The sequence below is a fragment of the Podarcis muralis genome, chromosome 4 (assembly GCF_964188315.1).
Source record: "Podarcis muralis chromosome 4, rPodMur119.hap1.1, whole genome shotgun sequence".
In the NCBI taxonomy this organism is placed as follows: Eukaryota; Metazoa; Chordata; class Lepidosauria; order Squamata; family Lacertidae; genus Podarcis; species Podarcis muralis.
The window spans coordinates 84856046-84882580 of NC_135658.1; the positions used below are offsets into that span (position 1 = coordinate 84856046).

The 26535-nt window shown below is 43.5% G+C and overlaps 1 protein-coding gene across 1 annotated transcript in view; it reads left to right on the top strand.

Moving 5' to 3' along the window:
• Positions 1-562: 562 nt before the first annotated feature.
• SLC15A1 (solute carrier family 15 member 1) overlaps positions 563-26535 on the top strand; it is a 37506-nt gene continuing 11533 nt past the window's right edge. Inside the window, exons 1-15 of the mRNA XM_028728268.2 lie at positions 563-689; positions 8705-8733; positions 10540-10624; positions 10729-10870; positions 14163-14282; positions 15131-15230; positions 16081-16171; positions 17467-17550; positions 20356-20438; positions 22007-22093; positions 23017-23106; positions 23648-23692; positions 23941-23973; positions 24082-24170; positions 24945-25026. Coding sequence (XP_028584101.2) covers positions 686-689; positions 8705-8733; positions 10540-10624; positions 10729-10870; positions 14163-14282; positions 15131-15230; positions 16081-16171; positions 17467-17550; positions 20356-20438; positions 22007-22093; positions 23017-23106; positions 23648-23692; positions 23941-23973; positions 24082-24170; positions 24945-25026 — 1164 coding nt within the window. The 5' untranslated portion in view covers positions 563-685. The remainder of the gene's footprint in view (positions 690-8704; positions 8734-10539; positions 10625-10728; positions 10871-14162; positions 14283-15130; positions 15231-16080; positions 16172-17466; positions 17551-20355; positions 20439-22006; positions 22094-23016; positions 23107-23647; positions 23693-23940; positions 23974-24081; positions 24171-24944; positions 25027-26535) is intronic.

Consider the following 26535-nt stretch of genomic DNA (forward strand, 5'->3'; position numbering starts at 1 on the left):
CCCTCCCCCCTTCCTAAGTCTCTTCCTGTCTCCTTGTACAAGCACATTTCCCCAGTGTCTCCACCTCCTCCTAAAATATTCCTTTTCTCCATCTTCTAGTTTTTTTGTTTTTTAAACAGTTTCACCTTACTGTATACACCTCCCCAAACCCTTCAGCTCCTACAGCTAAGCACTTCTCTCCCCCCCCCCCATCTCCCATAGGAGTCTCTGCACGACAGGTGGAAATTCAACAGGTCGTGTCCTGGCAGTGCAGTGAGAGGGAGCGATGGCACCTGTTGGGTTTCTACCAGGATGCCAGTCAAAGGCCAAGGGAAAAGGTGGCGGCCTCTCTACTCCTGCGAGAGGGACCAAACCTCTTCCTTCCTCTCTGACAGCCTCCCTCCCTCTTTGTGTAACTTAGTGGGTCGGCGAGGTCAACGATGTCTCTGTGGTGATGGGGAAAAGTGGTTCCTCCCTCCCTCTCTCCCTCTCTCTCGGGAGCGAGGGCGGCCCATGATCCAGCTTCCTCCCCGCCTACCACCTCCTCAGCTTCCTTGGCCCAGCCAGGTAAGTGGGGGGTAGGACTTGGCGCCGGGCCCAGGGCCAGAGGCTTTAAAGAACAAAACCCCGTCCGCGTCCTCCTTCCCTCCGCAGCGCGCGCTCGCTCGCCTCAGCAGGACCAGCAGTACCATCCGCGGGCGCCCCGATGGGTACGTATGTGGGAAGGGCTGGCGCCAGGCGCTGCAGCCGAGGCACCTGTGTGGGCTGCGCGCGGGAACCCCGCTGTTCGTGCGCGCCTGCGCGTCTCTATATACCCACTTCCCTGGGAGTCCTAATAGGGTAGACGCTCGTCAGGGCTGCAGCCGTCGAGGGCGACGACCCGCAGCGCAGCATCCTCGCCCGCTGCCTGCTCAGCCTCTGCTCAAACACCACAGCCAAGGAGAGCGCAGGCAGGAGAGACGGGCGCTCTCCTTGCCAGGCGAGAGGCGGGAAAGAGCCGTGCGCTCCTGCAAGCTGCACCCGCTGAAATAGCCTTTTCCACACAACCGTCCGAACTGCCGTCTGTCAATGCTTGTTGCCCGCGTGTTACCAAGCGCTGCTGCGCGCCCTGAATGAATAAGTTGTCTTTTTCTTGGACGGGGAGGGGGGGCGGCGAGCCATGGGGGCTTGAGCACTGAGGGGAAGACTTCCTTCAGGAAAGCTACGAGTTCTGACTCAGGCCCATTTCAGACAGCCTTTCTCAACCTGTGCGTCCCCAGACGTTGTTGAACTACAACTCCCATCGCCCCTAGGTAGCAAGGCCAGAGCTGAGGGAAGATGGGAGCTGAGGGATGATAGGAGTTGTAGTCCAGCAACATCTGGGGACCCACAGGTTGAGCTCTCCCTCTCCCTTCCCTCCCTTCCTCCCTCTTCCAGCTTGAATAAAATATTGGGGGGGGGGGAGTTAAGCCCCACCTCACATACCACAATTCAGCCTTTCTCAACCTGTGGGTCCCCAGACGTTGTTGAACTACAACTCCAATCACCCCTAGCTAGCAAGGCCAGAGCTCAGGGATGATGGGAGTTGTAGTCCATCTGGGGACCCACAGGTTGAGAACCGCTGAAACAGGTCTTTTCTCCCGTCCCCAAGAAAAGGGAGGAGATGCCCCCCCCCCCGCAACTGTATCCCTGACTGATCCATGCTCCCACCCCACCCCAAACAAGAATCCTGGGAACTGTTGTTTGACAAGCTTTCTGGGAACTGCAGCCCTGCGAGGGGCCCAACTACGGTTCCCAAGATTCTTTGGGGTGAAGGCGGGAAACGTGTTTGAAATAGTACATGGGTGCGTGGGCTGAAACCGTGAGAAGGTAAAGGGACCCCTGACCATTAGGTCCAGTCGTGACCGACTCTGGGGTTGCGGCGCTCATCTCGCTTTATTGGCCGAGGGAGCCGACGTACAGCTTCCGGGTCATGTGGCCAGCATGACTAAGCCGCTTCTGGTGAACCAGAGCAGCGCACGGAAACGCCGTTTACCTTCCTGCCAGAGTGGTACCTATTTATCTACTTGCACTTTAACGTGCTTTCGAACTGCTAGGTTGGCAGGAGCAGGGACCGAGCAACAGGAGCTCACCCCGTCACGGGGATTTGAACCACCGACCTTCTGGTCGGCAAGTCCTAGGCTCTGTGGTTTAACCCACAGCGCCACCCGCGTCCCACACGAAACCGTGAGAAGGGACTCTCAAATGCCTGGGAGCAGCGCAGAAGTGCCCCGGGGATATTGGGGGGGGGGGAGAGGAAGAGAGAGACCCCACAAAAAAGTTCATTTCTGAGTGATCCAGCACTCACGTTGTCTGCGGGCAAGTGCAGGCTTCCAAGGGCAACAAGAGGAGTTTGCTGGCCTCGGTTGACACTTGGTTTTCTTCCGATGAGGGTCTGCTCTGCTTTCTAGGTGGCTGAACGGTGCTTTGGAGCCCCCACAAGAACAGCTCAGTCGGCAAAACATCAGACTCTTAATCTTGGGGTCATGGTTTTGAGCCCCACGTTGGGCAAAAGATTCCTGCATTGCAGGCGGTTGGACTAGATGACCATCAGGGTCACTTCCAACTCTGCAATTCCATGAGTCTAACGTGGTGCCCTCCAGATGTTGCTGGACTACAGTTCCCACCATGTTCGGCCATCAAGCATGCTGGCTGTGGCCGAAGGGAGTTGGAGTCCAGCAATATTTGGAGAGCACCATGCAGTCTAAAGCCAGGCATGCTTCTTAGAGGCCTGGAGACGTGGTGGGAGAGGTGGCTTGCACTTATGAAATCAAGGACAGCAGCTCCCAAACTGCTTGAATATTGCTGAGGACCGCTTAATCGCTTATCCGCCTGTTGTAGCAATTGCAATGTGCCATGCCGGACACTCTGTGAATTATAATTGCATTTTTGCTGCTGCTTTCATTTCTTATGGTGTTTTCTTTTGTTGCATTAGCATTCCAAAGACTTTGAATTGTAATGCAATAAAATACAGTTTGAGAAATAAAAGAAGCAGCAACAACGCAGTTTAAAAATATATCAATGTGAATATTTAATGAGGACATGTTGCTGAAGAAAGCCTGTGGACCACAGCTTGGGAACCCCTGGTCTTGCAACTTCCTCTCACATAAGTGGCACCTTTAAAAGATTAACAGGTTTATAACTTTCCCAGATTAGAGTCTGATTCAATGGACTCTGGTCCACAAAGCTCAAAGGCAGAACCACTGCTTCTTATGCAAAGGTTTAGCCCCCAACACTGCTTGTCATTCATCAGTCACTGCAGGCAGTACTGAAAAAGATGGGCCAGTGATCTGGCCCTGATATAGGCAGCTTCCTATTCCTAAACTCATGTCATCATAATCTATTGTCAGTCTTCAAGGTGTCACAACATTCCTTTTCCTTGTATTTACATGGCTCTCTGGCAGCTACTCCCAAAGACAGGTTTGCAGTCCCAGTTTTCACCAGAGCTTGGGCGCATCAAGTTTAAACTCACTCTTGCAGCCTATAATGAAATGCAGAAAAGGGGTGTGTCACATCAACATATTTAGGTCTTTGGTATTCATCTATTCAGAAGTTCATATGGATACTAAAGAGAGAGCTATTTCTTGTTCCTTTATACTTTCAGTTAAGTGAGTTGTTTTTCTAAAAAGATCAACACAAATACTGATTTGGCATGAAAACGGAAGGGTTAAGTAAATAGCCAACTGAAGAAACTGGGGCTGATGAGCTTGTTGTCCGGCTAATATGCTGGTCTTAAGATAATTAGCTATTAGTGCATGCAACTGCTACCACCTTTTCCTGGCAGGGCTCCTATGCCCTTAACAGCTGCAAAACAGACTCAGATTAAATGAGTGACACTTGTTTCAGTCACTGTGTTTCCACAGGGAAGGGGTGGATAATCAGTTTCATTCCTCATCTTTGGAGCAAGTAGCTTTGCCAACTCTCTTGTTGCTGCTCCTTTAAGAGCAGCTAGGCCTCCTGTAATAAATAGATGGTGATGTTTAGCCATGAAGCAAAAAGGTAAACCTGATGGTTTCTGCATAACAAGACTCTGAGAAAGAGGCCAAAGCAACCTAGGTTGTCTTTCTTTCCCTTCCCCCACCCCACCCACAAGTTGACAACCCTAGGGGTGAGTTTAGCTTCAATTGACTCCAAAAAGACATCTCAGTTGTGTCCAGTGAAGCCTATTCTGACAATGCACGTGGTTTTAGAAGTGCAACCAAATGTCTCATGGTGTGTTCTTGTGATACATACTTTTTATTAACTCAGATCATTAGTGTTTAAAATACTTTTTAATAATATTTTTTTAAACAAAGAGTGTGTATTTTAAAAACCAGAATGTATACCTTTATGGTGTGTGGGTGTGTATATCCACATGTGCCCAGAGAGAGAAGTATTTGGACCATACTGTATTACTATTGAGTTAGGGTTACAATCTAAATAATACTTTTAAGGCAGGAAGCTCCACTGGACTTAGAGGGACTTACTACAAGTCCATGTCAAGGAAATATGACCTTTATTAGGCCAACCCAAACACCATGATGGGACGCGGGTGGCACTGTGGGTTAAACCACTGAACCTAGGGCTTGTCGATCAGAAGGTTGGCGGTTCGAATCCCCGCAACAGGGTGAGCTCCTGTTGCTCGGTCCCTGCTCCTGCCAACCTAGCAGATCGAAAGCACGTCAAAGTGCAAGTAGATAAATAGGTACCGCTCCGGCTGGAAGGTAAATGGTGTTTCCGTGCGCTGCTCTGGTTCGCCAGAAGCGGCTTAGTCATGCTGGCCACATGACCTGGAAGCTGTCTGTGGACAAACGCCAGCTCCCTCGGCCTATAGAGCGAGATGAGCGCCACAACCCAAGAGTCAGTCAAGACTGGACCTAATGGTCAGGGGTCCCTTTACCTTAAACACCATGATATAGTGTCCAAGCTTTTGAGTTCTCCAGAACTCTTAATCAGACTAGATGGTAAACAAAGCACGGTGGGGATCAAAACTTTTGCAATAACATCATGAATCTGCATGTAATCAGAGTCTTAAAGGAGAATGTAGGAGAAGGTAAAGGTAAAGGTACCCCTGCCCGTACGGGCCAGTCTTGCCAGACTCTGGGGTTGTGCGCCCATCTCACTCAAGAGGCCGGGGGCCAGCGCTGTCCGGAGACACTTCCGGGTCACGTGGCCAGCGTGACATCGCTGCTCTGGTGAGCCAGAGCCGCACACGGAAATGCCTTTTACCTTCCCGCTAGAAAGCGGTCCCTATTTATCTACTTGAACCCGGGGGTGCTTTCGAACTGCTAGGTTGGCAGGCGCTGGGACCGAGCAACGGGAGCGCACCCCGCCGCGGGGATTCGAACCGCCAACCTTTCGATCGGCAAGCCCTAGGCGCTGAGGCTTTTACCCACAGCGCCACCCGCGTCCCGTAGGAGAAGGTAGTAAACATTTAAATCAGGCTTTTTTAGGTACCAGACACCGAGGCTTACTGAGAAGAGGCATGACAAACCTGATCTGCATCTCCTGAGGGTGGAGGATGCCTGCTTTTATTGTCTCCATCCTTAGGTGAAACTGCAACTTCCTTGCTAATTGTAACAGGAATAAAGAGAAACTAGGCAGTCTTAATATTAACAAAGTTAGAAATTAGTTTTTTCTGATCTTGGTAACAGTGAACTCTATGCCATTGCTATTCCCTTTGTAGCTAATTCTATCCATTTGCACAGGAATACTTAAATCCATCCTGAATTTCCCGTATCAGTGCAGCAGTGTTGCACTGATTCATATTGTGCGTGTTCAAATATTGACACTTCCATTTGCAAGCGCAGAAAAGGCCATTCACCCCAGAGGCAAACTGTTCATCTGTGGTAAAGATGGAAACTGGCAATCAGTGATGTATCTTTCCTTTGTACACAGGAACAAACTTTTGTTTTGTTGTTTTAAGTAGAAGAGGTGATTGTGTGCTTGAAACATTTATTGTGCATTTAGGTCCCATTATCTGAAAATCAGAATTTGCCTGATAGGATGCTCAGGAGTTATTAAGCACCATCAGTTTTGCATTATCACTCAAGTGTGTTCCAGCTGTTTGTTTTTATCGGTTTTTGCAACTTCGTGCAAAAGCTGGTTCTTGCATCTATGAAGGGATGTACAGAACTACCTTATCATGGACCAAATGAGATGGAAACAGAATAGCACAGTTTTCCCAATGGGCACCATGCACTGAAATGGAAGTCTGAGTAGGTCCTTAGTTCCACCAAGTATATATATATATATTTTGCTTTTGGGTTATGTCTGAAGATTAGCTAACAGTACTGCCAGTTGTTTATGAACTCTGGACCACATATTAATAGCTGCAATAGCTTTTTCTTACAACCAAGAATATAGCTGTGATAGAAATATGCTTATTTCACAAATCAGGATGCTAAAGTACAAATCCTTCTTGTTCTAGAGTCTTATCTTCAAGATAATGAAGTTGGGTACATAGTAGCACAATAAGTGCTGACATTAGTCATGCAAACTTTTAAAAGCCTGTGATGACATATACTTTAATTTTTTTATTCCCATGATATTTACAATGGGCAAACTTAGCCGGAAGTTGAGAAACTTTAGAAGTGGGTAGCTAACCCACAGCTTTTCAGATGTTGGACTATAACTTCCATCATCCCCAATGAGTATTGGAGCCTAATGCCATCTGGAGTGCCACAGGTTCGCTACCCTGCTTTAGGGATCTCACTTTCAGGAAGCAAAGAAGTCATTCTGTCACAGGTACATACTACCTGTACTTAAGACATTGGAATTCTAGAGACAAATTCATCACCGCTAACTAATGAAAACCCACTGTTTGATTCCAGCAGTACTTAAGTATAACTGCTAACATTAGTTGGATTAGGGCCAATGCATGGCAAGAGATAGCAATGATAAGAAACTGCACAGTGTCCCGTACAAGGCTATATAATTAATTGTACATATCTCTGAAGCAACAAGTGTGTAAGGATAAAAAGGGGAAACCATTCTTTGGAGCAGACCACTCCTGGAAGGGCAAGTTTGGAATAAAAATAAAAATGGAATAAAAATGCAGCTTTAAAATTCCAGAAGTGAAAAAGTGCTTAGGGCAACCAGATTCGACTATTGCACTCCAAATATCACACATTAAATGTGAAAAGTGCATCATAATCTGGGTGCTGCGTGTCCACACAACCATCTTCTTTTAATTGAATTTAAAATTTTATTAAATTTTATTATGTCAAAACCCCTTTATTTCCCATCCCCCGGTGGACTGAGCAGATGAGAGCAGTAGTGGGTCCAACAGTCAAGAAGGTGGTTTCTGCAAATGCTGTAGAGGGAAATGAGGGGCAGATAGGGATCATCAACCTGGGAAGGTAGCCCAAAATCAGAAACAACAGCATCAACAACACTGATCAACTATCACTTGCCGATTTTTCACTCTATAAGACGCACCAGATTATAAGACACACCTAGTTTTTGTAGGAGGAAAACAAGAAACAAAAAATTCTGAATCCCAGAAGCCAGAACAGCAAGAGGGGTCCTAAAAAGTAAGGGGAAATGTGTGTGTGTCTTATGGAGCAAATGCAGGCTGCACAGCGATCCCTCTCACTGTTCTGGCTTCTGGGATAGCCTTGTGAAGCCTCTTCAGGGCAGCGAGATGAAGGCTCCCCCTGCCCTGAAGAGGCTTTGTGCAGCTAAGCCAGAAGCTAGAACAGCAAGAGGGATCGCTGCGCAGCCTGCATTTGCTCCATAAGACACACACAAATTTCCCCTTACTTTTTAGGAGGGAAAAAGTGTGTCTTATAGAGCGAAAAATACGGTATTTAAAATTGAAATCCCTAATATAAACAAACAATTTAAAGGTTTAATGAAAATAGAGAAGGGTGGGACCACTGCAGTTGGAATGAAAGCAGAGAGCATTGCACATATGATGACTACTTACATCGCATAAGGAGGTCAGGAAGACCAATCAGATCTGTTCTCCAGTCTCTGTAACTCCTGTTTAAAAATGGGATTTTCTTTTATTGACAACCCCAGTAGATTCTACCGGGCACCATTTCAGATATTGGAGCGCAGTTGCAGGGCGGTGAGTCTCAAGCAAATTGGTAAATTAACAAGGCTGACATTTGGTTACGTACGAAGTTAAACGGTGGGAGTTCAGTCTTGGTTAAGAATTTTGTATGTGTCTGCTTATACTTCTTAATAAATATTGGAATATGAGCTTGGCATAAATACTTGCACATTTTTAAAGGCATGAGCTCTTGATCATGCCTGCCTGCTATATCTTTATAATAGTGAGTAAATGTGGAAGCCACAGTGAGTTGGCTGAAGGGAGAGATAGAGAGGATTAGTTAGAGTTGATCAGTGGTGGATCACATTCAAAAGTGTGTGTGCTATTTCTGCTACACATGACTCTGCTGTGCGCTCCACATATTTTACAAGATTAATGTGTGAATTATGAGTGAATCTCCTTATAACAGACCTCTGCATCTTTTAATCTTTTACACTTTTTTATCCTATGATATGGAACCTGTGGCTAGATGACATTTGTTATGCTTCATGCGTTTCATAGGCCCTTAATTTCATATTCGGTCCTTATGTCTCTATACAAAAATGTGGCTAAAATCCAATTTCCTCAACAGCAAATTAAAATAATGTATGTGCTCACTCTACTATTAATTTTATTCAGGCTACTTATTGCTTTTTCTCCACCATTCCCCTCACCCCTGTCTCATTGCAGAGAAAAATACAGGACCTAGAAGCCGTTCGGTAAGTGTTTGCGCAGCACAGTTTGGCAGCTCTAGTTTGGGTGGGTTGTGTATGTGCATGTACACTTGAATTTTGCCTAGAACACGTCTAGAAAGTCTTAAGTAACTTAGATTCTTTTTTTTTTTAAATCAACTGCTTCCATCACTATTTCCCATTACTAGTAATATGATTTATAAAGCTCCTTGCTCGTCCCTCCAGTACTGCAGGAATGAGTGGCAAGCACAGATAAGATGCTGTTCTTGGTGATTGCCCCACATATCTGCAGTTCTCTTCAATTAAACATTTGCTGACATTTAAGCACAATGCTCTCCTAGAAGCAACAGAACACATCTTAAAAAACCTTAATGGAATAAGGAAAGGTTGAATGAGCTGGGTATGTTTAACCTGGGGGAAAAGGAGACTCGGAGGAGATATGATAGCCATCTTCCAACATCTCAAGGGCTGTCACATGGAAGATGGAGCAAGCTTGTTTTCTCCTGCTCTGGAGGGTAGGAAATGAATGGAAAAGGCTACTTAGAACCAAACAAACAGAGGAGCAACCACAAATCTAAATTGTATTTGTTAGATGAGCATGTCACAATCTTTTCCTACGAAGGTCAGAGCAGCATGCATAGGTAGTTTGTTTCTCATCCAGCTACTCCCTAGGCCTGTAGGCCAGCCTTGCTCCAGGGGTGAAACTGCACCTCACACTTTCACATCATTTTCTGGGCCCTGCCCACACGTTTTTCATATTAATGGATGAGGAAGGACGCTCTGACAATTCCTGACAGCCAATACCTGTTCAGCTTATCAGTTAACGTTTAAGCAATGCAATCATTGTCTGCTGTACCAGAATTTCTGGAAACATGATTGTATTGATGCAAGCTTGTAACTGCTTTGATGTTTCATGTCTGGCCCAGGCTTACCCATGCAAAGCCTAACACGTACATTGGCACATGGCCTTAGAAAGTATCATGAAAATTATGGGTGTGGCAAAACAGGGGATCCTCCAGTTGTTTACACAATGTGGCATTTAAATATTTAATTTTAAAAAAGCAGTCACAGTATTTTATAGGTAAAAAAATTGTCTTATATTTTTCCATCAATTAGTATTCTGTAGCTTATCTTTAAAAAAAAAAACACAACACAAAACAATTACCGAGTCTGTCAAGGGAGGAATTGCATTATTTTTCCAACAAGCAAAATACTTGCCCACAGACTCCAGCAAAAAGTACATTCTCTTAGCACAATCTAGCTCTGAGTTGGACACGTTCAGGCCTATTGAAATAATTTTTAAAACGCCTTAGTATACTTAATCAATGGGTTTGATTGTAGCCTCAATCATTAGTTTATCCAGAATGCCTCACATCAGCCCTACATCTCTGGGCAGCAGCCAATGGGCTGATGCCTGCCGCTCTCCCCACCCCCTGTGTTCCCCTTTAGAATATTATCTGGGTCTGGGGGCTGCCATCTTCATTCCCCACAATGGGTTACAGTGTGGGAAATTAACATGGCTGCTCTTGGACTCAGCGGCCTGATGCTGACCCAAGGTCACCTGAAGGAGACCCACTTAGGTGGGTCCACTCAAACTTGGACTCTGCTCTCCAAAGAGAGCAAGGCCTAAGAAGTGTGTGAGTGAAAGACTCCATATTTTCTGTTTGTTGCAGAAATAGGTGTGGGTTGTGTTGTCATTCTTGTTTGCTCTCCAGCCAAATCTGTTTCTGTTATGTTGTTCCGCTGTATATATTATGTATTTCAGTCGCCACCTCTCCCATGGAATGTCCTAATTATTGATGCTAATCTTCTTTTGATTTTCTGTTCCAACAGCCCGGTTGCTTTGGCTACCCGCTCAGCATCTTCTTCATAGTCATCAATGAATTCTGCGAAAGATTCTCCTACTATGGAATGCGAGGTGATTTTTGCCTTTACTCTTGCTGGATGCTTGTGGCTGCAGCGACAGAGTGCTTTCTCCCCTCCCGCCTTTCCCTAATTACTCTCCTTGTTTTCTTTCCATAGCTGTGCTTGTACTCTACTTCAAGTATTTTCTCAACTGGAGCGACAACCTTGCGACAGCCATTTACCACACATTTGTTGCCCTCTGCTACCTCACACCTATCCTTGGAGCGCTTGTAGCTGATTCCTGGCTGGGAAAGTTCAAGTGAGTACAATTTTAGAATACCAGAATAATTCTGCGGAAGATGTATCTGAATTGTGTGAAGAGAGTCAAGCTGTTTCATTTGAAGGGGCATTACTTAAAAGAACTCTGGGCACAGAGGCCTGTGACATTGGTTTATATAAAATGTACACATATTAATTTATATGTATAGATGCCTGTAAAAAATAATAATGGGGTGAGTAGCTGGGGTCCCACCAGCTTTCCGGTGTCAGCAGTTTGAATCTGTGTGACAGGGTGAGCTCCTGTTGTTATGTCCCAGCTTCTGCCAATCTAGCAGTTCGAAAGCATGCCAGGGCAAGTAGATAAATAGGTACCACTGTGGTGGGAAGGTAAATGGCGTTTCTGTGCTCTCTGGCTTCCGTCCTGGTGTCCCATTGTGTGAGAAGCAGTTTAGTCATGCTGGCCACATGACCCGGAAAGCTAGCTGTAGACAAATGCCAGCTCCCTCGGCCTGAAAAGTGACATGAGCTCTGCACCCTATAGTCGCCTTTGACTGGACTTAACCGTCCAGCAGTCCTTTACCTTTTTACCTCTTTACATATACACACACGTCTGAAAGATGGGGAAAGGAGCTTTTGTGGAGCTAATAAAAGCTTTGGTGTAATACTAAGATGAAGCAGAGCTTCTACTTCTCCCTGTTAACCTCCAGGCAGATGCTGTGCGCTAATGACAACAGCAAGGCAGGCAGAAATCCACCAAATCTACCTCTCCTTGGGATGGAGACAATGAGATTGAATTTCTGTCTGTTTTGCTTCTATAAAGATGTAGGCATTGGCCTGGGCACATCATTCTAAGCTGTCATGCAGATGTGCAAATATGCAGGCTTCCATAGAGGAGATGGCAGCTGCTTTTACTTCTTCCTGGATGTTTTGCTGCTGCCCTGAGCGAAGCCATGGCTTGACAGGCTGCATACACAGTAATCAATTTCCAGCACAAAAATGTAGCTTTCCTCAGACTTTAAATCATTCATGTTTGCCCTCAACGTGTTGCTTTTAATGTAGGTCGATTCTAGAACCTGCCATTCACAAGGGTTGGTGTGATTACTCAATACACAGTTTGAAAACCCCTCCCTTGATTAGGTTATCCATGTTTTTTCCTCTGTACCCCAAGTGAATGATGCAGGACACGGGGATTGTGATCTTAGTATATGCCGATGCTGCATGTATCTGTTTTCAAAAGGACACACTGGGGCAGTGTAGGTGCAACCTGCTATGAGCTTGTATTTTCAGAATGAAACCAGTTTCTCGAGGAGCACTTTTCATGGGCAAAAATATGCAATGGAATTTAGATTGCATTTGTATTGCATAGAAAAAAACCCCAAGTGCTCCCTCTCCGTTGATTCGATAATGAATGTGTATATGTAGCCTTAGTGTGTTGTCTGAAACCAGATTAGCTATGAGTTCTTTTAACTAGGGTTGGTCTTATGGTTGATGGCTTGTGGTTTATCCAGGGCACTTAAACCACAAGCCTAGATTCAGACAACGCGCCAAACCATGGCTTAGTTTGGTACAAGGGCAGAATGACCGAGAAGCAGTAAGGTGGCTGAAACCTTGAGTCCTGAAGGCTGCATGCCAATGCTAAGCCATAGTTTGGATTACCATGGCATGTAAACTAGGCCAATGTGTATTTTTAAAAAAAGGTAAGCTTTGTTTTCTTTTCTTTCCTACATGGAAATGAAATTATGTAAGCTTTGAAGACTTATGAGACTAGTTACCTAGTAGTTAATAGTATTTGTAAAACCTTTTTATAAGTTCCACATTTCAGCTTGCAACTCAGACATGTATCATTCTTGGTTTTGTGCATTTGGGATGTGTCATCATCCTTTTGTTTTACTTATAAAATGTATTAGCTTAGTTTATTTTTAAAAAGTGCTATCTATCATCTATCTATATCTATGTATCTTATACAAATAGAAACTGAAGTGTAGATTGCCAAACAATTGTATCGGAGAGAGGATGTGTACAAGAGCTTGTTAACTATTATAATGAGTATCAGGCAGGTTGGCCACAACAATTAAGAAATGTTCAGGTCTCATGCTGCCAGTCCCTGCTCGGTTTTACCCTGTGTGAGTAGGAGCGTGTCTTGAAGTTCCTCTCTACTCAGTTAGACTGGGCGTTCCAGTTTTGTGGGAGAGAGTAGATGCCATGGGTGATACCTGTTGCATGTACAAATTGGACAGCACCAATTACGTAAGATGCAATACATTGTAGGTCATGCTGTCATTACTGTAGCATTGAATAACCTACAAATAATAATCAGCACATTTTTCTATCCCTTTTTCCAACATGATGACTCACCTTGGTCAGGAAAAGGGCTGTAGCTCAGTGGTAGAACACATTGCATACAGAAGGTCCCAGGTTCAGTTCCTTGCTTCTCCAGGTAGGACTAGGAAACCTGGAGAGGCGATGTCAGTCGGTGTTGTCAAGTCAACACGAAGCTAGATGGACCATAAGGCACATTCCAATCTTCCTGAAATGTTTTCCTGAGGAAAGAAGTTTCTCTTCCTGAATATAGCCAATGCTGTGTTTTGCATTTTCTTTTTGAGCTAGCTATATGATAGTACTTTTCCTACCTTCTGCTAAGTATGATTGCTTAGTAAATCCCTAGATGTTTTTCTTTTAATTGAAGAAAATTGCAATGCAGCAAATGCAATCTGAAAGCAGAAAACGGGTTTTGCACAGAGGCCTACTGCTCTGGGTGCATAGAAATTTTGAGTCCCAGGGATATGCATAGGCATGATTATTACAATTTGTATAGCAAACACAGTTGCTACACATACGTTGCTGCTGTCCTTAGTGAAACCATAGAGCAGGAGCAGGACCCTAGTGCCCTCCAGATATGGTTGCACTACAACTTCCATCATCCTTGATCATTGGGCAGGCTGACTGGGTCTGATAGGACTTGGAGTCCAAGCACATCTGGAGGGCCACCCCCTGCGTTAAACTGTGGAATTACCCTTAGTTGGAGCTAAACCCCATTGAAATCAACTGGACTTACTTTTGAGCAGATGTTGATAGGACTGAGCAGTTAATTGTTCACCGTACTTTACATATTTGGTATGTTGTCTTCACATACAGAGCAAAATAGGATACTGAGCATGGAAGTAGTGCAGCAAACAAATGTTGAATGGACATGGAGTGCTCATGTTCAACAACGACATGCTCACCTCTTTGTTGTGATGCTTTAGTTGTCTAAGCAAAATGCAGCATATTCAAGAAAGATAAAGGGATTGTGTCATTAAAAATACATCTTTTGTCTGCTTTCTTCATAACAGGACCATTATTTCCTTGTCGATTGTGTACACAATTGGGCAAGCGGTTTTGTCGGTAGGCTCCATACATGATTTGCTGGATCAAGACGGGGATGGTCGTGTAGATAACGTTGCAATTCCCATGTAAGTTGCAGCAGTTACTTCTGCTCTCCTTGTAAGTGCAAATTGGAATCGAGTGGTTCAATGTACCCACAAACCCTCTGTTTACTGTGGTTTGAACTGTTGCAGCCTTTGTTCCTTTCTTTGCATAACCATATGACTCCTATCACATGGCAAAGTCCAAGGAGCTTTATTTTGCTATCTCAATAAAACTGCAGCTATCCTTTGGAGGAAGTGTTTCAATTATCATATTTTGTTCGTGCCTTGAAAACTGCGCGAGACATGTTGTTTTTGGTGTAGACCTTTTGTAATCTCCGCAATCCTGTCAGATAATCCTGTCACCTGCTTGAAAAAATAATTGCATATGCCTGAAAACTTATTGCCAGATACACAACATGGAGATTCAGTTGAAAACTAACTTTAACTTTTGCCCCTTGAGGCATCATATGTCAGCAGAAGTTCTCTTGTCAGAGTAGAGACATACAAACGGAGGAAAAACTGGTGCGTTCAACAAATCAGCAACAGCAAACCAGAGAACAATATGGGTCAGCAGCATTATTAGGTCGTGACTCAAGGAGCTCAGGCATAGAGTCTACTGTCTCTACACCCTCTATATCTGTATACTTATGGAGATCTACTGTCTCTACACCCTATATATCTGTATACTTATGGAGAAGCTCAGCATGCTCACATTTACCTCTGTTACATGTGATTGCTTTGCATTTGGATTGCCAACCAGCATACAACCCAGTTTCTTAAAAGAGCAATCTTTGCTGTGAGCATATTTGTATATTTAAAATAGTTGTAGCATACCCAGGGACCTTATGGTGAAGGGTGGAACAACAACTATTAATCTATTTCTGCTATTGCAGTGCTTTCTCTATGGTTGGTTTGATCCTTATTGCTTTTGGAACTGGAGGAATCAAGCCTTGTGTAGCAGCCTTTGGTGGAGACCAGTTTGAGGATCATCAGGTAAGAAGTTCCAGAGGCGAGGCACTTAATTGGGCTTTGTTTTTATTTGGAGGAAGGTCACTAAAGGCTTATTGGCGTTTTGTAATTTATTTACAAACATACTGGTTGAGCCACATCAGATCTCCAGAGATAGGCAGCTCCGCAAAGGCACTTTCCAGAGCTTGCCGTCTCATTGTTTCATCTAAAACTCATATCTGAAAATGTTTCTGCTGGTTTTTTCCACTTACACCTACCTTGTCCTCTCCATCTCGCTGGAGTATTGCTGTGCAGGAGGAGAAGGAATGAAGATGAGAAATTTTCTCCAACCAGTTCCTAACCTAGTTCCCTGTAATTTCCCTAACATAAGACGTGGGCAGTTCTACCAACGGCTATTATGGAGTATCAGTTTGTAGTCATTATGCTTCCATTAACCCTGTCCTGTCCAAATAATAATAATCCACCCAAGTCACAACACTAAATTGAAATGTAGAATTTGCTTCTTAAAATCTATCATGGTGGTTTTGCAAAAGCATGTTTTATTTATAGCAGCCCTGCCTGTATGCATGTATGCATGTATGCATGTATGTATGTGTGTGTGTGTATACAAACAAGCAAGCAAGCAAACAAACAAACAAATACACACACACACAGACACAAACACACACATGTACAGATGGACATTTGTCTCCTGAGACAGACAGATGCCAGCATATATGAGCATATACTGTAAAAACTAAAGCCCACACAGCCAAGCACTTGGTCATTATTCTCTGACCATTAGCTGAATTAGCAATTACTTTGCACTTTGTGCTTTCCCAAAAATAGGCTTCCAAAAAGATATTTTACACTAATGTTCTCCTTTGTATTTCAGGAAAAACAAAGAAATAGGTTCTTCTCTATATTCTACCTGTCCATTAATGCTGGAAGCCTTCTTTCTACTATAATCACACCAATTCTTAGAGGTAAAAATTGCTTTTCTAATTAATGTGTGTGTGAGAGAGAATATTAACCAACCAACATCAGGGTCAGGGTTCTAAGGGTGTGTCCAGACTGCTACTGCCGTAATTACTTGAATGTAATTTACACTTTTTTTTTGCCAAATTACGTCACGAAAATTAGGGTGCGCATTGGATTTGATGGCACCTTTACATTCGCCAGATAATACCTTTTGGGTTTCAAGGTTTTGAAAACTGAGGTGCGCATTAGATTTGATGGCTAGATTTGCATAAATATGGTATTTTCAGATGGGATTCAATCACAAATTCAGGTTGTGCAAGTATAAAGTTCCCTACAAATTTAGACTTTTAGCGATAAGGAAAGTGACGGCACTGGAAAACGTGAGATAACTTGCTTGACACAATGTCATCAAACCTCCCCAAAACAAATCAAGGTGAATTCCTAATAAATAGCCCGTGTCGTCTAACCTCCCTAGAAACTTTGCGCAGCGAACAGGTTGTCTGTGAGCAGCCTTAAAAAATGATGGCAAGGAGACTGGGCAAAAGTCTACACAGAAGTGTGCCATTTAGTGATGACACAGCAGGAGTTAGGCCATTGTGTTATTGGTAGAATTATTCCTTAGAAGCATCTCTGCCTCTGGCTCATTCACTGAGCTGCGTGAACAGAATTCCACTGCTGCTTCCACCCTACAATTCCTTTTTTTTGGAGGGTGAAGGGACTGCCTAGCAAGTGCGTGGTGCAGCATGGAGATTTGTGAGGCATAAAATGGAGACACACCTCTTTTGTCGGGCAAAGATCTCGTTCCACTTCTGCAGGGTCCTGTTGGATGCAAGCCAATGGCTCTGTGTAGTAAGGAGACCATCATTAGCAACATTTAAAAGGGCCTATGCATGGCAGAGGTACAAATCTTTTGGCTGGGAAAACAGAGGATAACTTGCCAGTGTTAGTAGTATCAACATTATGGTTTTGTAAACATAAAGTCATTGTACCAAATGTTCATAAAATACAGGGCTTTCCCCCTCAATGTAATCCTGAATATATGGAGGAGCATGCTTCCATACCTCACTGAGAATCTCTACTCTCTCCCATACAAATCTGGAATGAGACTCCTCCTGAGAAATATCTATAGTGGTTACTATTAATATGTGTGAGAAAATAAATAGATGATAGATAGATAGATAGATAGATAGATAGATAGATAGATGGATAGACAGAAGTAGATGGGTAAAATGTAGCCTACACAGGCTTCTGCTCAAGGAAAGAGTCATGATAATATATACTGCTTATTTATTCGATTTAGGGGTGGAATGTGGAATTCACGTCAAGCAAAAATGTTACCCTCTTGCATTCGGCGTTCCTGCTATACTAATGGCTGTTGCACTGTGTAAGTCAAATGCTTTTTCATTTTCCACTTACCTGTCGTATTGGCTTTAACTCTCATTTGCTGAATTTTGTTGCAGTCTGGGTTCCAGAGAGTGCAATTGTGCTCTTTCTTCATTGATTTTTAACGTTTTTTTACCTGCAGGGTGGCAAGGGTAGGATGGACAATGACAGGAATATAATTGCACTGCAATTTTGAAAAAGAGGGTTTTTAAAAAAATAAAACTAAAAAATAAAAAAGTAGTAGCACTATTAAAATAGAAATATCAGAAATGGGATGCAATCTCTCTGTTGATCATCAGATCAGATTTACTCAGAGTAGACCCACTGAATTTAATGGACATGGGTCCATTCCAGTGGATTTATTCTGAGTATAACTTAGTTGGATAGAACCCATACCCACTTCCTTGTTTCATCCTATCTGGATCAGCTGTGTATAACCTATGGAAATGCAAGTTATCTATGTCCATGCAAGCCTTATTTTAGACCCAGCTCTGAAATTGGCAGGCTCCCACATCTTTTCCGCAGCTAAAGTAAAAGCAACTGGTCCAGTTTCTTGACAGAAAGGATTAGCAACCCCCTCATCTTCCCATCTGCATAGGTCTACCTCATCAGATTGCAGCCTTAGTCTGTAATATGAGGGCTGTTCCTCCAGTGAGGCAGTGCTCAGTAGCCTGTAAACTTTTTGTGAGCAAACCCTAACATTACACTAGGTTCTGGAGCAGCACGCCAGGAATCTGCTGTTCTTAAATTAATGCTTGGGAAGCTGTCAGACTTAGTAGGAGGAATGTGGTGTTGACGAAGGAGTGGGTGGGAGAGAGGAGATAAGAACTGGGGTGGCTAAAAATGAAATGTGTGTCGTTGGGAAGGAATATCATGCTATGTTGAACTGAGAGGAGATGGGGAAAGAGTTAGCAAACAAAAACAGCTGTAAAGAAAGTGGAAGGATGACAAGGATAGGACTTTATTTGGAGGGGGGAAAGGGTGTTAGAAGGGTGTGTGGCCAGTCCTACGTCCTCAGGGGCACACATTCTCTCTTCGCTTCAGCAACCCCGGTAGTGATGGTTGGTGCCTATTGGTATTGGTTGGGTACAAGGTGGGGAGACCAACAGTAGGTGGCGCTACAGCCAACGAGAAGCAGAGGCGACTAATTACAGTTTTGTCTACATCCTCCTCTCTGCTTAATTCTGCAAGGGCCACACAGAGCTGGAAGCAGTGCCACCCCTTAGACTAGTTGTAAGAAGGCAGGTTGAGGTTAGTGGTCCCATTCGCTCTAATGAACCAACCTCCCTCCACTGAATCCAGATACTAGTCACGAGGCCTGATGCTTCGTGCTGCCAGTGGAGACCTAAACCTCTGTATTTTGCAATGGTATCTCTTGCTGAAGCTTACGGGCAGTTACAGTGTCATCCTGTGTGAAGCTTTTGGTGGAGAAATGAGTTAGATGTCAATGAGGAAGAACTCCTTTGCCACAGCTCCTACCTGAGCTAAGTTGTGAAAGTATTAAACTCTGAACGCTGTGATTTCTGTACTAGATCTTAAAGTGACTTCGTCAGCTGTTATGAAAATTTGATTTACCAGACTGCCTTTTGGCACTTGAGAATTTCTCCCTGTCAAAGTGTTACAGCCAAAACGTTGTTACATATCTTTCCCTCTATTGTAATTTGCACAGGAATATAAGTTATTGTTTTATTTCCTCAATACATTATTTTCACCTGGGAAACTCATATGATATGAATTCTACATATTAGTTTTAATGGCAGATTCCACCCCTGAGATAAAGGGCTCCACCCGCTCCCTGTAACCATCAACATTAGGTCACGATTATTAAAAGGAAGATGAGTTCAAATTGTTTGCATTTAACTATTTTTGATTGTGTATGGGTTTTGTAATACTCTCATGTTCAGTCTGTGTGCATGTATTTTTGTGTGCAGTGCCAGCCCTCACTTTTTCCCTCTCTCTGTTTCTTGCTGTGGTTTCTCTTGATAACCTACACTGTATTTGATGTTTATGGCCTGTGGACCAAATAAACTTAATGTAATGTACATTCTGTGTCCAGGGCAGCTGTATATCAGCTCTATCTGGTACGCAGGCTGAGACCCTACCTGCCCGCAGACTGCCTCGCCAGAGTGGTGCATGTTCTGGTTATCTCTCGCTTGGACTACGGCAATGTGCTCTATGTGGGGCTACCTTTGAAGGTGACCCAGAAACTACAACGAATCCAGAATGCGGCAGCTAGACTGGTGACTGGGAGTGGCCGCCGAGACCATATAACATCGGTCTTGAAAGACCTACACTGGCTCCTAGTACGTTTCCGAGCACAATTCAAAGTGTTGGTGCTGACCTTTAAAGCCCTAAACGGCCTCTGTCCAGCATACCTGAAGGAGCGTCTCCACCTCCATCGTTCTGCCCGGACACTGAGATCCAGCGCCAAGGGCCTTCTGGCGGTTCCCTCACTACGAGAAGCCAAGTTACAGGGAACCAGGCAGAGGGCCTTTTCGGTAGTGGCACCCACCCTGTGGAACGCCCTCCCACCAGATGTCAAAGAGAAAAATAACTACCAAACTTTTAGAAGACATCTGAAGGCAGCCCTGTTTAAGGAAGCTTTTAATGTTTAATAGGTTATTGTATTTTAGTGTTTTGCTGGAAGCTGCCCAGAGTGGCTGGAGAAACCCAGCCAGATGGGCGGGGTACAAATAATAAATTATTATTATTATGCATCGTGGATCTCCTTGCATGGCATGGTCTTGCCCTGTCGCAGATTGCTACAACCTCAGCAAATCTTGGTGTTCTTTATTTTTCTCTGCAGTTGTGTTCATAGTTGGAAGCACAATGTACAAAAAAGTTCAACCTCAAGGCAACGTAATGGTTCGAGTTGCTAAATGTATTACGGTAAGCGATATACAATTCATGGCTAGCATTTTCAAGGACAACTGTTAAGTGTCACAAAATTAAGTATTTAATAATTGATTTTTTATTTCATCCCCCCCCCCCCCGAGTTTGATCCTAGAGAGAGAATAGTTTGTTACACTAACTTCAGTTTAAAACTGAAGTTAATGCGCTTGTTGAGTGGTCATGCCACTCAAATGCTGTGTACTCACTATACTTTTAAAGCACCTTTGAGGCACATTTCTCCCGTTGAAGGATTCTAGGCACTGTAGTTTGTTTGCTGAGAACTGTAACGGTGAGGGGTGAAATACAGAGCCCAAAATTATTTAAGGATAATAATTTCCTTTAAAGATATGTTGTGCACACAGTCAAACATTAGGATTACATTATAAGTCCCTACAATAATTCTACATAGATAGATAGATAGATAGATAGATAGATAGATAGATAGATGAATGATAGATAGATAGATGATAGATAGATTAACAGAGATTAATGCCTTTAACATAGGAGCCTAGTTTTAGTTTGAATTACTTTTCTAGGTTCTTTCTAAATGCCACTCTGGAATTGTCAGGAACATCTAGATCAGGTTTCCCAAACTTGGGAAACTCACCAGCTGTTTTTGGACTGCAATTCCCATCATCCTTATCACTGGTCTTGCTAACTAGGGATGATGGGAGTTGTAGTCCAAAAACAGCTGGAGACCCAAGATTCGGAAACCCTGATCTAGATTATCTGAAACATTGTGGAAAAGCGATCTTTAAAAAGCTAACAGCTGCCAATAGCACCTACATCTAGACATATACCATATTTTTCGCCCTATAGGACGCACTTTTTCCCCTCCAAAAATGAAGGGGAAAGTGTGTGCGTCCTATGGGGCGAATGCAGGCTTTCGCTGAAGCCTGGAGAGCGAGAGGCGTCGGGAAGCTATCCGCAAGCCTTGGGAGCCCGAAGCTTGGGAGCCCAAGGCTTGCGGGCAGCAGCCTGCAGCCCGAAGCACGGGGCGCACCCCGGTGTGCGCCTGTGCTTCGCGCAGATGTCCGGAAGCCTTGGGAGCCCGGTGGAAATTCCCGCCGGGCTCGCAAGGCTTGCGGGCAACAACCGTGCTTCGGGCAGATGTCCGCAAGGCTTGCGGATAGCAGCCTGTTCTGGGGGCTGGAGGGGGAATATTTTTTTTATCCCCCCCCCAAAAAAAACCCACGAGGTGCACCCTATGGGCCAGTGTGCCCTATAGGGCGAAAATTACGGTATATAGTACAGAAAACAGAGGTTTTGAGGTCTCTGCTGATATCACTCTGTGAAGTACAAAATAATACATTTGCATTTAAAATGCAACAACTTTATTAATAAAGCTACTAAAATAGCTCAAACGGTTTACAGTAAACCCTTTGAAGGAGGGGGAGGTGAGCAATGATGACAGTTGCCATATCCTGTTGGCAGTGTTTCTGTCTTTGCTTCATTTTGCATTTCGGTCTGCTGGGAAGCAGTTTCCTTTCCACAAGAATTTGTGAAAATAATATTGGGGGGAAACAACAACATTGTTTAACCAATTTTAAATGGTCTCTTTGCAGTTTTCTATTGGAAACAGATTTAGACATCGCAGCAAGCAATACCCCAAGAGGGAGCACTGGTTGGACTGGGCTAGCGAGAAGTATGATGTAAGTTGTGCTAGTTGTCTGTTCAGAGAGCTTAGAAACTTGGTCCCTTATATGACATATTTGCCTTATACTTAACAATGCAAAATTTAAGGAGATTCCATGACTTCTGGCATCTTGAACCCTTTGTAAAATCTCTCTGCCTGTTGCTTCCGAGTCCAGTGGATCACACAGGGATTTACAGCTGATTGGAAAGGCAACAGCCATCAAATAAGATCTGAATCCACACAGTTCAGAGATTTAAATAAGTGCTTGAACTAGTGTCAAATTAAAAGAAAGAGGGCTCTGTGCGTAAGCATCACTTAAGACCTTAAACAGTGTATGGCAGCTTTCTATGTCCAGTAAGTCACTAAGATGATCTAAGGGAAGCAGAAGATCAAAATCAATAAATGCAATTGAGACAGTTGTGCCTAATCTGCAATGGAGATCTGGTGTTTAATTTACCGATCCAGTCTTTGGCAGATAAAGATACTGCATTGTTTCTGAAACAGAACCAGTAGTCTCCTCCTTGTGCAGCCTAGATTATGTGTGGTCCAAATTGGCCGCAGTTGGAAATGTGCTTCTTATATTCTGTATCTCAGTTGTGTCATCTCATCAGCCTTATTGTTCTGGCACATTTGGGCTCTGCCTAGGCTGAGACTCTACCCTCTGACATAATTTTAAGCCTGGGATTATCTTTCTCTGAATTCCAATAATTTTGATCATCAAGAGTTACAGGACGGTCGCTTTGTGATAAGGGGATGGGTCGTTCTCCAGGTGGACTATTAATAAATCCAGCTTCCACAACTTCCTTTCCTAGCCTTTGAGTTGGTCACTGGTATTTCTGAAGAGCATTGTTACCTTCTCTAATCTATATATGGAAAACCTCATTCTTAAAAAGTTCGTATTTAATTATTGTTATGATTTGTTTCACTCCTTTGTTATAGAAACGACTTATTGCCCAGACAAAGATGGTCTTAAGAGTGCTGTTCCTGTATATTCCTCTTCCCATGTTTTGGGCACTTTTTGATCAGCAGGTAACTTTGGAAAGAAAGTTGTTAACAATTTATTCAGGTGTTTAAAAAGCTCCCATTCCCACCCCATCTAAGTCATGATGTACTGTTGGATATGCACTGTTTATTTTTTTCAATATTTTTGTTATAATACTTTTCATTATTATTGGTAGGTGTTTCAGCCGGCAGAACAATCTTACTCGTAAAAAAATTAATTAATTATGTGTCCACTGATGTAACATACGTGATTATGTGTGAGAGAAGGAACAGCAGATTTTTTTCACCTCTGATTGTCCACTTAGAAGTTATTTGCTGAGTGTTATTTTTATTTTCGGTATGCCTATAGGCTGGCAAAAGCTTCTAAAAATTAGTTGTTCTTGCCTTTTGGCATTGTTGATAAAAAATTACTTACTTGGTTTCTTACCCATTGTTCTTTACAACATGGACACAAGGTGTCTTATTAGTACAGCAAATACTTTTGGTATTCTGCAGACACTTACTGTACCCTGAAGGTATTTAGTGACAATTGCTTTTTAAAATAAATTTCTAATGTTTTGTTTCAAAGGGATCACGATGGACATTGCAGGCCACAACAATGGATGGAGATTTTGTAAGTTGTTTCTTAAACTTTCACACCTGCTTGAGCTCTGGGCAGATCTTAGATTGTATGTTTGGATAATAATAATAATAATAATAATAATAATAATAATAATAATAATAATAATAATAATAGACAGAATTTGGTCTGATCCAGCTGTACATGCATACATACTCTTGGCTAGATTGGGCAAGGATATTTAAAGTTTCAACTTACAAGTACCTTAAAACTAAGATATACATCTCTCTCTTTTTCTCCAGGGCCCTGTTCAGATTCAGCCAGACCAGATGCAGGTGCTGTAAGCTTTTGTATTTATGTTTTCAGCTATTTCAAGCGACCTCTATATGAACTGTTTGAAAGTTATTAACTTTCTTGTGTTTTTTCCCCTTTCCTCTCAACAGACTGTAAACCCAATCCTCATTGTTATAATGGTCCCAGTTGTAGATGCTGTTGTTTATCCTCTAATTAAGAAGTGTCACATTAATTTCACGTAAGTGAATGTGGTGAAATTCAGCAAGTTGGGCGGCAGTGGGGGAAACATACAGACTAGGTGGGGTTGGTATTTAAAAACATTGTTAATATGACAATTGCTCTCCAAACTTTAGGCAGAACCACACAAAGAAAAAATTCCTGGAAATTATCTTCAGATGAATTTTGGTCTTACCCTCAGGCAAATGAAAAAAAATGTGGCTTCATTGATGGGCATCCATAACTAAAACTAGAGCACTTATTCTATGGGCTATTGCTTCATATGCCAAGGGAAGATTTTGTGATGTCTGAAAGTGGCCGGAATGAGCTTTGAGCCTGCCATCTTCCTTAAGTGCTATAAATAATGTAGTGAAAAAGCTATAAACAATGTGGCTTTCTCGAGAATTTAGGCTAGTAATTAGTGTTATAGAGACCCTAAAAGCCATGGGGATACTTAATAAGTTCCATCTTTGCAAGTAATTTTTCCATGGACTACTGGAGAATACTGCTAAGATACTCACAGGAATAGTTTACAATGTGCAAAGGGGCAATTGCAATCATTTTCAAAGACCTGTAAGCAGCCGTGGGTTTAAATTTCAAATTGTGGCAGGGAACCTGTGGCTGTTCAGATGTTACTGGGCAGCAGTTCCCATCAGCATCATCCAGCACGGCCAGTGAGCAGGGATGATGGGAGTTCTAGTCCAACAAATATCTGGAGGGTTTCAGAGAGTTCCCTGTCATTGTTCCAAGCCAAGTATGCTTCTGAAAATCTGCTTGCTCCTTCTTCCTTCACCAGGCCTCTGAGGAAGATGACAGTCGGCATGTTGCTGGCGGCTTTGGCATTTGTCGTTGCTGCTGTGGTGCAGGTGCAGATAGACGTAAGTAAAAAAAAAATCTAGCAAGACCTAACCATTTAGCTTTTTGTCTTCATTTTCACCACTAGGGCAAAGAACAGAGGTTTGATTTTGAAGTATTAAAAATTGTTTATACGAATCAGACAAACAGAAATACCAAATCCTGCAAATGAAGCATACTATGAAAATTTGAAAATCTCTAACATGCTCCCCCCCCCCAACATCCTTCTTAGCGAATTCTTATACGAGGGGATGCTGAAAAGATAGGGTGAATTATATTTTTGGGGGAAACAAGAGACCACTTTGGAGAGCATGGAGTTGAATAGGGTCAAAATTCATCTGAGAAGGGAAGGCCACAATTCAGTGGCAGAGGACATACTTTGCATTCAGATGGTCTCCAGTTACAGCACCAGTAAGGTAAAGGGTAAAGGGACCCCTGACCTTTAGATCCAGTTGTGGCCGACTCTGGGGTTGCGGCGCTCATCTCGATTTATTGGCCGGGGGAGCCAGCATACAGCTTCCAGGTCATGTGGCCAGCATGACTAAGCTGCTTCTGGCGAACCAGAGCAGCGCACAGAAACGCCGTTTACCTTCCCGCCAGAGTGGTACCTATTTATCTACTTGCACTTTGACGTGCTTTCAAACTGCTAGGTTGGCAGGAGCAGGGACCGAGCAACGGGAGCTCACCCCATCGTGGGGATTCAAACCACCGACCTTCTGATCGGCAAGTCCTAGGCTCTGTGGTTTAACCCACAGCGCCACCCGCATCCGCTACAGCACCAGTATATCTAGTTAAATGGATATAATGTACTAGGCATACTGACAGATGACCTGTCTTAAGGCAGCTTCAGGTTTTAATACGATGATATAAAATACTACAGAGAAAAGGGATAGAAGGATCTGTCAGTTTTGGTTCTTTCAGGTTCTCTTTCTTTTCCAGTCAGGAGAACAAAAAAAGGGGCTCTGTGGGAAATGGGAAACAGTTGAGGGTCCCTCTTTCAACTTGTGAATAGTTAGTAAGAGAGAGAGGCAGAGCCTAGTTTGCTAGAGACAAAGCAGTAAGCTGAAAAGAGACAGAACAATGCTTGATTCCTGTTTGAATCCAAGGCTGCGGCTGTCGAGGAAACAGGCCCTCTTGGGGTGTTGATGCTGTGAACCCCTGCATTGTAGACTCAGGTTGTATATATGTGTAAATAAAGCATATATCACAAGGACACCACGATCTCTGCTTCATTTCCAAAGGAAACACAAACACTGGCCTAGAATCCCTAGAATTTCGCACTGCTTGGAGATTAGGGTGGCATGCAACCTCCCTTCTTATTTTATATGTGATTAAATATTGGCCATATGTGCAGAGACACATTTGCAGGGCAGAATTTGAGAAACGTAGGGTGAGTTAGTCATTCCTTTCTCCCACCCATTATACTTCCATGCACGTTTCCTCCTCAGTTATGCAGCTTACCCTGAAATGGACTAATTTGCCTTTGGAGCATAGCTGTCAAGGTTTCCCTATTTTAAAGGGAAATTCCATTA